We start from the raw sequence: 14207 nt of genomic DNA, 5'->3' as shown, positions 1-14207 counted from the left end.
GAAAGGGAGTAACAGAAGCTGAAAGAGCGTGAAATTTACAGACCCAACGCCAAACCTTCTGCAAGGGGTGGTGGAGCACTTTCACAGTGAGAGATTCAGGCACAAGAGAAGGAAGAGAATGAAGATAAGCACTAAAATGAGAAGAGCGAAAACAGAAAAGTTCTAAAGGACTATTAGTGAACACTGAAGTACCCCGGAAAAAGTCATTAATATGGCGCATGCCACAACCAACAGTCAGGTAACGGATATTCAATAAACCCAAACCACCCCTATACCAGGGAGTCGCTGCCCTCTGATAAGGCAGACGAGGCCGCTTCCCAGACCAGAGAAAACTCTGAACCAATCGAACTAATCGTCTTTCATCCCAAGAGGACAGGTAAAGAGGGAAGGACCTGAAAGACATATAGCCAACAGGGGACGATAAACATGTTGTAAAGATGCACCCAACCAAGGAGCGAAAAGGGGAGAGGTCCCCACAGCTGTAATTTATTCTGAAGGGCCTGAAACAACGGTTCCACGTTCAAACGATAAAGATGAGACAAGTCCCGAGGAATAAGGACTCCTAAGTATTTCAAGGAAGAGTCCGCCCAGCGAAGAGGAAAAACACCCCTCCATCGGGAATGTAGGTCGTGGGGGACAGGTAAGGCTAGAGATTTATCCAAATTAAGAGATAAACCAGAATAGAAGCCGTATTCGGAAATGAGGTCCAACACTATCGGTAAAGATTCCTCAGGGCTAGTAAGAATCAAAAACCTATCATCCGCAAATGCCAACGTTTTCAACTCAATCCCATCAATACGAAGGCCCCGCACATCCACAAATCCCCTGAGAGTACACATGTTGCTGATCTTATAAGTGCTGTTGATGCCGCAGGGAGGGGGGGCATAGCCGATCTTAAGTGGGGGGGGCATAGCTGATCTTAACGGCTCATGGTGGGGGGGCCGTAGCCGTTTAAAAAAAAAAAAAAAAAGGCGAGGTGAAGGGAGACGGTAGGGCAGCTGCTCTCTGTCCCCCTTCACCGGGCCCCCCCTGAAATTTTGGGCCCTAGGCACGTGCCTCTTGGGCCTATTTATTAATCTGGCCCTGATGGGGATAAAGCTAGAGGACCTTACTGAACTAGCATAAAACCGATCACATTTTAGATCTGTAATTCATCGAGTCGATAGCACCTAACTAAGTAGCATTCAAGTTGCCCTGTGACATATCCTTCCATCATTTTGATAAATAGGAGGATGGAAGCTACTGATCAATAGTTGGTCACATCAGAAAGGCTGAGTTTTTGGTTGTTGGAAATGCGTGTTAAGATAATTTTGGGGAGACAAAACATTTTTTATATATATATCCATGATAGGAAGAAGTACAAAAATGGATGTAGAATTATTTAGTTATGCTGATGACATTACTATTGTCATACCTTTTACTTCAGCCCTATCCCAGATTATTACTAAAGTCGAAATCGTAATGAAACAGATTGATTCCTGGATGCAAAAATTTAAACTTAAACTAAACACCGGCAAAACAAAGTTTTTTATGGCAACCGCTAGTAGTATTTCTTTTGAACCTTCTATTAGTATAAATTCAACTCAGTATATAATTCATCCAACGATTAAAATCATGGGAGTTATTTTAGACCAGCATCTTACAATGCATGCTCAGATAGATGCTGTAGTACGTATATGCCACTTCACGTTATGGAAATTACGAACAATTAGATCTTATTTTGAATTTACTGCTTTTAGATCATAGAAACATAGAACATGACGGCAGAAAAGGGCCGATGGCCCATCAAGTCTGCCCACTCAAGAACCCTCCCTCCAACTAGTCTGCCTGCTCAAGGACCCTTCTTCCCTGGAGTATCTATCGATTGAGCATAACTCCGTAGTACTCCCACGTGTTTGTCCCATCGACTCTTGAAGATCATTCCATCGATCAATCACCCGTTCAGTGAAGAAGTATTTCCTGGTGTCACCATGAAATCTTCCTCACTTAAGTTTTAGTGGATGCCCTCTTGTCGCCGTGGGACCCTTTAGAAAAAAGATTTCCTCCTCCACTTTGATGTGGCTCATGATGTATTTAAACGTTTCTATCATGTCCCCCCTTTCTCTGCGTTCTTCAAAAGAATATAAGCGCAGTTTGATCAGACGTTCTTCATATGGGATGCCTTTAAATCCTGAGACCATCTTAGTGGCCATTCTCTCTATCGACTCCACTCTTTTCACATCTTTTTGATAATGTGGTCTCCAAAATTGGACACAGTACTCCAGGTGAGGTCTCACCATGGATCTGTATAACGGCAGTATTACTTCCGGTTTCCTGCTGATAAAGCTCCTTCTGATGCAACCCAGCATTTGTCTGGCCTTCGCTGAAGCTTTCTCCACCTGATTAGCAGCTTTCATATCATCCCGGATGAGAACTCCCAAGTCCCTTTCTGCAGTAGTTCTTGTTAAGTTTTCGCCGTTTAAGGTGTATGTTTTGCATGGATTTCCACTCCCAAGGTGCATCACTTTACATTTCATGGTATTAAAGTTTAGTTTATATTCCTTGACTCCCACTTGCGGCCTCCCTGATCTGATCATCTCCTCTCAAGTTCACAGATTTATTCTCTGTATCTACCCACGACTCCTATTTCAAACCTGTTACATATTTTTACCTTTAATTCCATCTTATGACCTGTTCATAGTCTCTTATACCTACACATCGCCCTCACTTAGTACAGATCTGTTCATAGTCCACCTCATCTTAAATGCTTCCAACCTCATTTTGAACTTTGATTCACAGAACTACGCTCTTCTTTCTTCCACTTCCCAGGCCTTCTGCTTCTACCTAGCTACCCCTCTCTAAGCTTCTCCCCTAGCCCTCCTCTTCCCCCAACACCCCTCAATCTCCCCCTTGCGAACCCAGTTTTGGTCTCCCCTTCACACTAGCCTCTCAGAATCTTTCTCCCCCCTCCTGACCAGGCCAACATTTCCAACATGACCAGCATCACTCATAATCTTCCCGCCTTTCTCCTCCTCTATTTGCTTAGCACAAGAGGCTGGATTACAAATGTCCTAGCATTCGAACCTATTTCAACCTACACCACTTGGACTAGAATCCCCGGTCCTGACAAATTCCTCCGCCCTCATCGACTTATACACGATTGCACAGAAGCAGGTCCTTTCCCAATTCCTGTGATCAATACCACCCACCACCCTCCTAGACCAACTCCTAAAAGAAAACGATCTCTAAAATATCTGCAACGTACGATACCCTCCTGCCCCCCACAACAATCCATTCTTCCTTGTGCCTACTTGAACATCCGCTCAGCTAGAAATAAGGCCCAGCTCATCAAAGACTGGCTGGAAGAAACTCGCTTAGACATTGTCCTCCTAACCGAAACATGGCTCACTTCCGACCAGGACCCCATCATAGGGGACATTCTCCCTCCACACTACAAAATTATCACTCTCTCAAGAAATTCAAAAAGAGGAGGTGGCCTCGCTATCATTCTCCATAATCACCTTCACTTCCATGTCCTAGACTCTAAATCAACCAAGGACCTAGAAATCCTCACCTGCAAAATTTCCAAAACAGACTGTATAGATAACCTAATCGTCACGCTATTCTATATACCCCCTAATAAATGGAATCAAGCAAAAGATGATTTCTACGAGCACCTTCTTGCGAACTCGTCAGCAGGTACCTACAATCTCTTAGCAGGAGACATCAACCTACATCTAGAACAGAAAGAGAACCCAAATGTCGCAGACCTTTTCTCCTTCCTCACGACACTAGGCTTCTCCAATCCCCCCCAAACCACAACCCATAACAAAGGCCACCACCTCAACCTCATCACCTTTCTCTCCAATACCAACACCACTCCCAATATAAGTCTCTCATACCAAACCTGGTCAAATACCCCCTGGTCTGACCACCTCCTGTGCAATTTTGAACTAGCCTGGCACAAAAAACAACCTGACAAAAAGCCTAACCCCATCCATACAAAGCAATTCATCTGGACAAGAGAACATCTTAATCCAGCAGACTTCTGGTCACACTACACTCTCATCTCCGACTCCGACGTAGACCCCAACTTCCACCTAAATTGGGAAAAATTTAGCGACCAGGTTCTTAACACCACTGTCCCTCTTAAACTTCGCTCGAAAACTCTTCGCCCCTCAAACAGCTGGTTTGACGCGGACCTCCTGACCATAAAACGAGAAGTCCGGAAACATGAAAGAATCTGGCGTAAATCAGGGACTGATTTAGACAGACTTACCTGGCGACTGAAAGTCAAAGAATACAAAAAACAGATCATCGATAAGCGCAGTAAACACTACTCCCAACTAATAAACTCCCCTTCTCTAAACAGCAAAGCACTTTTTAGACTAGTTAACTCTCTATTCGACATAGACTCTCACAAACGCCCCACCTCCGACCTCCCTCCCTCCGCAATCACTCTAGCCGACCACTTCGCGAACAAAATCCACACTCTAAAACTGTCTCTTTCAGCTCACAGCCCCGATCCCCCACTCAACCTACGCGCAGCAGACACAGAAGGTTCAATAGCCGACATGTCCTGGACCTCCTTTGTAAATCCTGACTGGAATCTATTCCTCGAACTTTACTCTAAATACGCCAATTCCAACTGCCTATTAGACACTTGTCCTCCCACCATCATGAAATGCGCCCCCCCATCATTCAAAGCAGAACTCTTCAATTGGGTATCTCTATGCCTGTCCACTGGACACTTCCCGTCCGAACTTGGCCACATCCTCATTTCCCCTATCCCTAAACAACCCAAGGAGCCAATCTCTTCCATCACCAACTACAGACCCATCGCCAACATACCACTCTTCCAAAAACTCATGGAAGGTCTTGTCAACAACAACCTTACGAATTACCTCGACAAGTACAATATTCTTCATGACTCCCAGTCCGGTTTCCGCCCAAATCATAGCACCGAAACCGTCCTAGCTGCCCTGACAAATTACCTCCTCCACCTGTTCTCACTGGGTAAAAGCGCCCTGATACTTCAATTCGATTTGAGTAGTGCCTTCGACCTGGTCGACCACGACATTATGCTCAACTGCCTTGACTCCATCGGCATCTCCGGTCAGGTAATAGATTGGTTCACAGGCTTCCTAACCAACCGTACCTACCAGGTCCACAGTAATGGAGCCTTCTCCCACCACTGGCGTAACCCTTGTGGAGTCCCACAAGGCTCTCCCCTATCCCCCTCCCTATTCAATATTTACTTGACCCCTCTGGCACGAAGCCTAGCAAACTCTAACCTAAAATCGTTCATATATGCAGATGACATCACCATCATTGTTCCCATTACCTCACTCACTCTAGAAACGGAAAAACTCATCGCATCTATCCTCACCAAGTTAGAACTGTGGACCTCAAAACTCAAATTAAAATTGAACTCTGAAAAACCAAAATCTTCCTAGCGAGTCCCAACCACAAATTAACAAACACTTCCCTCAGATTGAATGGGCTAGATTACCCTATCTTACCCACCATAAAAATCCTTGGAGTCATCCTGGACCACACCCTAACCTTCGATGACCATACCAGTGCCCAGGTGAAAAAATGTTTCTGTACCCTCTGGAAACTGCGCACCATCAAACGTTACTTCGACCACCAAGCCTTCCGTCTACTCGTCCAATCTCTGGTATTAAGCATATTAGACTACTGCAACATTATTTACCTGGGATCCTATAAAAATACCATCAAACGTCTTAGAACAGTCCAAAATGCGGCCGTCCGCCTCATCTATGATCTCAAAAAATACGACCATGTTAGCCCCTACTACACCAAACTCCATTGGCTCCCAGTAGAGGCAAGGATCATCTTTAAGTTCGCCTGCCTCTGTTTCAAAACTCTAACAGGATCTTCCCCAATCTACTTGTCTGAGCACCTTGAAATAGCAGGCCCCTCTCGCACGCGAAACGCCCACCTATTCACCTTTCCCTCCCTAAAAGGCTGCCTCTACAAGAGATTCACTGATAGAACCCTAGCATTCCAAGCGGGCAAATGGAACAATTGCCTTACCGCCCTCATCTCCAACTCTCCACCCTACCACCTGTTCAGGAAGTCACTAAAAACCTACCTCTTCGACAAATTCCGCTAACGCTGCCTTCCCCCCTTCCCTGCACCCTCCTGACCTCGACATGCCTCCATTCCCTCTGACTACGCCCCCCTCCCAAGCCACTATGGCCTCTCTTTCTCAAGCTCTGTTTTATCTAATTGCCCTGCCTTTTCATAGCCTCATATTTAACATCACTGTAAATGTACCACCGCTTTAACATGGAACATCGCTGTATACGTACAGTCTCTTCTTTAGTATATGCCTTTTTATTACTGCTATTTATGTAACATCTTTGTAAATGTAATAACACTGTAATATGTATCATCGCTGTAAATGTACAGTCTCTTCTATTGTTAACCGCATTGAACTTCCATGGTATTGCGGGATACAAGAATAAAGTTATTATTATTATTATTATTATTAGTTGCCAATTACTGGACCATTTTTCCAATACAAGCAGGTCTTGCTCCAATGTGTTGGGCCTTGTTGCACTATCAGGTTCTGAGGCCCTGCCCACAATGCTGCATAGTTTAGCGTCATCAGCAAATAGTGTAATTTTGCCTCGGAGCCCCTGAGTCAGATCCCCAACAAAGATATTAAATAGCATCGGGCCTAAGACCGAGCCCTGCGGCACTCCGCTGATCACTCTTGACGTTTTTGAGGGGATACCATTTACCACCACTCTTTGAGATCTTCCGCTAAGCCAGTCTTGCACCCATGCTGTCAGTGTTTCTCCTAGTCCTAGCGAGTTCATCTTGTTTAATAACCTTCAGTGTGGAACACTATCGAAAGCCTTACTAAAGTCCAAATACACTATGTCCAGGGATTCACCTTCATCCAGTTTTTTTGTTACCCAAAGAATCTTATCAGATTAGATTGACAGGACCTACCCGTTGTAAAGCCATGCTAGTGGGGATCTCTTAATCTTTCATCATCCATGAACGCGTCTAATCTGTTTTTAATCAATTTTTCCATGAGTTTACTCACTATTGATGTGAGACTCACCGGTCTGTAATTTTCAGGCTCCGACCTACCTCCCTTTTTGTGGAGCAGGATAATGTTTGCAATTTTCCAGTCTAGGGGTACTTTTCCCTTGCTCAGGGAAAGATTGAAGAGCATGGCCAGTGGCTCTGCCAGGATATCACTCAATTCTTGAAGTACTCTAGGGTGTAGATTGTCCGGGCCCATAGCTTTGTTCACATTTATTTTTGATAGCTCACGGTAGACTTCGCTTGCAGTGAATTCCATGTCCTGGAATGGGTCTACCGAGCCCCCCCTTGGCTATAGCTGAGGACCGGATCCTGGCGCTTCGCAAGTGAAGACCGAGCAGAAGTAGTTATTGAGTATTTCAGCTTTGTCTGCATCTGAGTCTGTAAAGTTACCGTTAGGTTTCTTTAGGTGCCCAATGCCGCTTGTGTTCTTCTTCCTGTCGCTGACGTATTTGAAAAAGGATTTCTCCCCCTTCTTTACCTGCCTAGCTATGCTTTCTTCCATCCGGAGTTTGGCTTCTCTGACTGTCGTTTTAACTATTCTGGATTTTGCCATAATAGGATTCTTTAGCTTCAAATTGCTGCGATTGTTTGTAGGTAGCAAATGCTTTTTTTTTTTGTTTTTGTTTTACTAGCTGTGATATCTCTGCGGTGAACCACTGTGGTTTGTTGTTCCTGCTTTGTTTGCTCACAGTTTTTATGTATATGTTGGTTGCTTCCAGTAGTGTGGCTTTCAGAGTCGACCATAGGTCCTCTACGCTGTCTGTCGTGCTTTGATTTTGCAGCACGTTGTAGACATAGTCCCCCGTGCCTTGAAAATTAGTTCCTTTGAAATTTAGTACCTTAGTCGACGTATTTGACCTAGGGTTTCCTTTCTTGAGGTGGAACCACATCATGTTATGATCGCTGGATGCCAAGGTGTCTCCCACCGATACCTCTGTGACACTGTCCCCATTGGTGAGCACTAAGTCCAGTGTCGCCTGACCCCTAGTGGGTTCCAGTACCATCTGCTTTAGGCATGCTCCTCGCATGGAGGCTAGTATCCTCTTGCTGTCGCTGGTTATAGCGGAAGGTTCGTTCCAGTCCACATCCGGCATATTGAAATCTCCCACTAGCACTGTATCTCCACGCAGTGTTATGGTCTCGATGTCTTCCATTAGCTCATCGTCTGCTTGCACCTTTTGTTTAGGCGGTCTGTATACAACACCAAGATACAGGCATTTGTTATTGCCCCTGGCCAGGTTCACCCAGAGGGACTCTCCTGTATACTTGATGTCTGTGATTTTAGTAACTTTGATGTTTTCTTTAATGTATAGAGCTACCCCTCCTCCTGATTTGCCCTCTCTGTCTCGACGGAATAGATTATAACCTGGTATGACCATATCCCATCCGTGGGACTCCGAGAACCAGGTTTCTGATATCGCCACTACATCAAGGTCAGCGTTTCTCATTTCTGTTTCCAGTTCTAGTATTTTGTTGCCTAAGCTACGGGCATTAGCATACATGGCTGTCCATTCTTTCTTTTAGTATGGAGTGTTTTCTGGTAGTGATAGTTTGACCCCTTCAGTCGTGCCTTTGTCGCCCCTTCTGATGCCTCGATCTCCTTCAGTGTCTAAGCGATTTCTCCCCCCTGATCATTGGTTCAATCGTTACTATTGAATCTTCTCAATTACTGTAATATTATCTACCTGACAGTCACCTAGAAAGAACTAGCAAGATTTACAATAATACAGAATATAGCGATCAGAATGATTTATGGCCTGAAGAAATTTGATCATGTTACACCCTTTTACTGTGAATTGCATTGGCTGCCAATGGAAGCCCGGGTGTTGTTTAAATTGGGCTGTTTCTATTATAAGGCTGTTTATGGTACAGCCCCTTCTTACTTAGTCAATAGATTCACTTTAGCATCATACAGACACAGTAGAAGAACTCATCCTTTGTTTAATTTTCCATCCGTCCAGGGCTGCAGGAGTAAGAAATTTCTCAATCATACTTTGGCATATTAGGCAGCTCTTCATGACAATGAATTCCGAATATTGTTGCTTACTACCCATTCTTATGAACACCAGAAAACAATTGAAGACCCATCTTTTTTCTAAATATTTGACTGCTTAATGAATTATCTAATTCTATGTAACATGTATACTTTTATAACTTTTTGTAACGTGGTTAATAAGCACTATGTTATGTCATATATTTTTGTTCTGTGTTCAAGGTGCAAGATCCGGGAGTGGGACCACAGAAGACAAATGCGAATAGGGATGGTGGAGTGGTAGACCCCAATTGATTTCCAGAGGGTTGTGTTCGTGAGGAGCTAGCTAAATTAAAGGTAGACAGCAATGGGGCCAGATGGTGTACATCCAAAGGTGCTGAAGGAACTTAGTGAAGTTCTGGTGGCTCTGCTGACTGACAGCCCGCGTACCCCCTAGGGTATGCATACCGCAGGTTGAGAAACCCTGCTTTAATCCACAGGATTCCAGAAACTTGATCATTCTCTGTTTTAAAAAGTGTTTCTATTAATTTGCCACAGAAGTCAGACTTACCGGCCTGTAATTCCCTACTTCTTCCTTCCTTCCATACGCCCAATTTTCAATGGGACCATCCCATTATTGGACCAACCGTCCTGTTGTCCCGACCACTTTGGAATGCTAAAATGTCCCATTATCAGGGACTGCGTCCCGAAGCTATGCACGGGGACAACGGACCAGCGATTGCTTCCCCTCTCTGCCACGCTAAAGCCTACCTCCCTCCAGCGCCGATTCAACCCCCCCTCCCGGTCCACCACAGCCGCTGCTTCTTAATGCCCAGAAGCCTTCTTCCCGATGTCAATTCTGACGTCGGAGAGGAAGTTCCAGGTTATTGGCTGGGCCGGAACTTCCTCTCCGCCGTCAGAATTGACTTCGGAAAGAAGGCTTCTGGGTGGCATGAAGAAGTGGCTGCGATGGACCCCAGGGGGGTTGAATTGGCGCGTCAGGGAGGGAGGTAGGCTTTAGCGCGGCAGGGAGGGAGGGAGGTAGGTAGGCAGGCTTTGGCATGGCAGGCAGGCAGGTAGGTTTAGGGGGAGGGGTGGGACAAAGGCTGGAATGCAGTGAGGGGGACATAGGAAGGAGGCACCGAGGGCACTTAGGACATGGGAAGGAGGCAATAGAGACACTAAAGACATGGGAAGGGGCATTAAGGACATGGGAAGGAGGCACTGAGGGCACTTAGGACATGGGAAGGAGGCACTAGGGGCACTAAGGACATGGGAAGGAGGCACTGAGGGCACTTAGGACATGGGAAGGAGGCACTAGGGGCACTAAGGACATAGGAAGGATGCACTGAGGGCACTAAGGACATAGGAAGGGGCACTAAGGACATAGGAAGGAGGCACTGGGGGGCACAAAGTACACAGGAGGGGGGCACTAAATACATAGGAAGGAGGCACTGAAGGCACTAAGGACATAGGAAGGAAAGAGGGACAATTGTTGGGCCTGAGTGCAGAAAGAAATGAAAGAAAGGATTCACAGTCAGAATGAAATGCAATCAGAGACTCATGAAATCACCAGATAGCAAAGGTAGGAAAAATGATTTTATTTTCAGTTTAGTGATTAAAATGTGTCTGTTTTGAGAATTTATATCTGCTGTCTATATTTTGCACTATATTTGTCTATTTTTCTATAGTTACTGAAGTGACATTGCATATTTTAAAGTCATCTGCCTTGACATTTTTGAAAACCCCTTAAATATAAATGATAATTAACATTTTCTTTGCGTATAGTGTGCTTTGGGGGGGGGGTTAATTTTATGGTTACCATTATGAATTAATAAGATATTATGTGTACATGAAAAATGAATGGAAGAAATTGGGGCTAGGGCGGGATTGGGGGCGGGACTGACAATTAATAGATGTCCCATTTTGATGAAAAAAATGAATGGTCAGGTTATCCTTACATCCACTTTGTAGAGGGGGACCACATCCGCCCTTCTCCAGTCCCGACTCTGGAGACTTTTTGAAAAAGTCAGTCAGTGGAGCTACCAGAACTTCCTTAATTCCTTCAGCACCCTAGGATGTACCCATCGCATGTCTACCTTTATTTTAACTAGCTCCTCACGAACACAACCCTCTGAAAATCGATCAGGGTCTATTACTGCTCCATCCCTATTTACATTTGTCTTCCACGGTCCTGCTCCCAGCGCTTCAGCCATGAACACAGAACAGAAATATTTGTTAAGCAATTCAGCCTTTTCTTTATCAGCTGCTACATATTCTTCCCCTTCACCTTTGTCTCACAATGCCACTTTTTCACTTCTTCCTATCATTAATATATCTAAAAAATGTCTTGCCTCCCCGTTTTACCGTGTCAGCTATTTTTTCTTCCATTTGCATCTTTGCTTTCCTGACTAAACGACCAGCCTCTTAACTTCTCCAGATATTTTTGCCTGTCTTCCTTTTTCTGCAATCATTTGTAGTTTATGAAAGCTAACCTCTTATTCCTTACCTTCTCAGCTACTACTTTTGAGAACCAAAATGGCCTTCTTTTCCTCTTACTTTTACTTACTTGCCTCACAAAAAGGTTTGTCGCCCTTACAATCGCTCCTTTCAGTTTTGCCCACTGCATTTCCACTCCTTCCCATCCAGACAATAATTCCTTGAAATAAACCCCCATCTGAACCCAGTTTGTTTTTTAAAAGTCTAGAACCTTCGTTTTTGAATGAGCCCTCTCTATACCCATCTTAATATTAAACAGTGCAATGCAGTGATCACTGGATGCCAGATTATCACCCACTGTAATATCAGAAACACTTGCCATATGAACAGATATGCTGTAAAAAGTTCAAGAATACTATATTTGTTCAGTGGTAATAACTCTGACTTTATCCAGTTAATTTTGTACCCTGAGAAACTTTCAAAATGATTAATGAGATTCAATAAATTAGGGATGGTACTAAAAGGGTTCATGAAATATATAATAGGACATAATCAACGTATGTCAACAACTTGTATATTTTATTCTCCCTTTATATCCCCTTGATTTTCTCACCCTGATGAATAGCCCTCAGTAGAGGCTCAAGCACCAGATCGAATAGCAAAGGTGATAGAGAACACCCCTTTCTAGTTCCTCTATGCAAAGTAAAGCTTTGTGATATGCAGTCGTTAACACCTAGTCATCAGTGTATGATGCATTAACCATTGTACAAAACTATATACCCAGTCCATAAAAGTCAAGTACCTTTAGCATATAAAACCACTTGACACAGTCATACCTTCTTGTCATCCAAGGATATTGCTATCTCTTTTTTTTTGAGATATTGTGACCAGAATTGAGCCAATACTCAAGGTGAGGTCACACCATGGATTGGTACAGAAGCATTATAACATTCTTAGTCTTGTTACCACCCTTATCTAATAATTCCTTGCATCTTGTTTGCTTTTTTGGGACATGTTGTTTCTTTTCCTTACTATTTATCCTTTGCAGATGAGGCAAGGGGCATTTCTGGTGAATACTGCACGTGGGGGCCTGGTGGATGAGAAAGCTTTAGCCCAAGCCCTAAAAGAGGGAAGAATCCGTGGAGCAGCACTGGATGTTCATGAATATGAACCCTTCAGGTGAGCAAAACCAAACCAGCCAAACTCCAAACTAGTCCAGACCAGCCAACATTCAGCACCATTTAACCAGCCAGAAACAGCACTCACCAGTGCTGAATTGTAACTTTCCCCTCCTTTCCTCTTCATTCATGTTTGTCTCTATTTCGATTGCTAAAATGTAAACTGATCCATGTAGTTTGTTTTGTGATTGATTTGTCCAATTGTATGTGAGACCACCATCTAGTGGCTTTTAAATTGTACATCGCTTAGAAAATTTGTATAAGCGATTCATCAAACGTTAATAAAACTTGAAACTTGAAACTTAACTGGTAAATGCGAGTATTCAACATAAGATAACCAGTTATCTCCTCTGAATACTCCCAGTTAGCAGCTAAATGTTAACCAGCTATATTGCATGATGACTGGCTACTTTCAGTGCTGAATGGTCAAGTTTAACAGCCAAATTGTGCCACACAAATAATAGTCCTATCTTTGGCTGCTATAAACTTAACTGGTCAAAAGTTAACCAGATATTTAATGCCAGTCACCACAAATGGAAGATTGAAGGAACTAGGCAAAGAGGGTAGCTGGACACATTAACAACTATTAATGTTGCTCATCAGTTTAAAAGAAAATGGGATTTGTTATGTTAAATCTAGAATATCGATTTTCTCATTTACCAGTAAGAATCTTTGCCATTCAAGCCCAGGTATAATGAGATTATGCAAAGATTGTGTGTCTTTTATGAAAATGTTAAACACAATTATTTGTGGACACCTTTCTTTAACTCTGTGATTATTATTTGTTTTAGATTTAAAGAATTCTGTATTGAGGAAATTTGTGGAGAAGACATTTGTTTTCTGCATTCTACAATGTTTGTGCTTGAAATTGTCAGTAATTTAAAGAGTGGATAGGGTTGGGCAGACTGGATGGACCATTCGGGTCTTTATCTGCTGTCATTTACTTTATATTTTTTATAATTGTTTCCACTATTTTGCCTGGCACCAAGGTCAGGTTTACTGATCTGTCATTCCACGAATCTCCCCTGGAGCCCTTTTTAAAAATAAGCGTAACATTGGTCACCCTCCAAACCTCAGGTACTACAGACAATTTTAGTGACAGGTTATAGATCACTAAAACAGATCAGCAATTTCATGTTTGAGTTCTTTCAGTACCATCTGGTCCAGGTGATTTATCACTCTTAATTTGTTGATTTGGCTTAGTACGTCTTCCAGGTTCACCAAGATTTCTTTCAATTCCTCCACCTCATCACCGTTGAAAACCATTTCTGGTTCTGGAAGATTTATTACATCTTCTTCTGTAAAGACCAAAGCAAAGAATTCATTAAGTCTCTCCGCTATGGCCTTAGCCTCCCTGAGTGCACCTTTTACACCTTGATCATCCAACTGTCCCACGGATTCCCTCACAGGTTTTCTGCTTTTGATGTATCTAAAATAATTGTTACTATGAGTTTTTGCCTCTTTGGAAATATGAAGATATTTTTGTTTAGCTTTCTTTATAAATGTTTTGCATCTAACTTGCCAGTGCTTATGTTCTCCTCTTATTTTCC

At 43.4% G+C, this 14207-nt stretch overlaps 1 protein-coding gene across 1 annotated transcript in view; it reads left to right on the top strand.

Annotated features, from left to right (window-relative positions):
- CTBP2 (C-terminal binding protein 2) overlaps window positions 1–14207 on the top strand; it is a 244084-nt gene that overhangs the window by 128135 nt on the left and 101742 nt on the right. The window contains exon 6 of the mRNA XM_033942987.1: window positions 12528–12658. Within this exon, the coding sequence (XP_033798878.1) occupies window positions 12528–12658 (131 nt within the window). The remainder of the gene's footprint in view (window positions 1–12527; window positions 12659–14207) is intronic.

Source organism: Geotrypetes seraphini, chromosome 4, assembly GCF_902459505.1.
Source record: "Geotrypetes seraphini chromosome 4, aGeoSer1.1, whole genome shotgun sequence".
Taxonomy (NCBI): Eukaryota; Metazoa; Chordata; class Amphibia; order Gymnophiona; family Dermophiidae; genus Geotrypetes; species Geotrypetes seraphini.
Note: the sequence above shows the minus strand (reverse complement) of the source record. Positions and strands in the feature narration are given on the sequence as shown.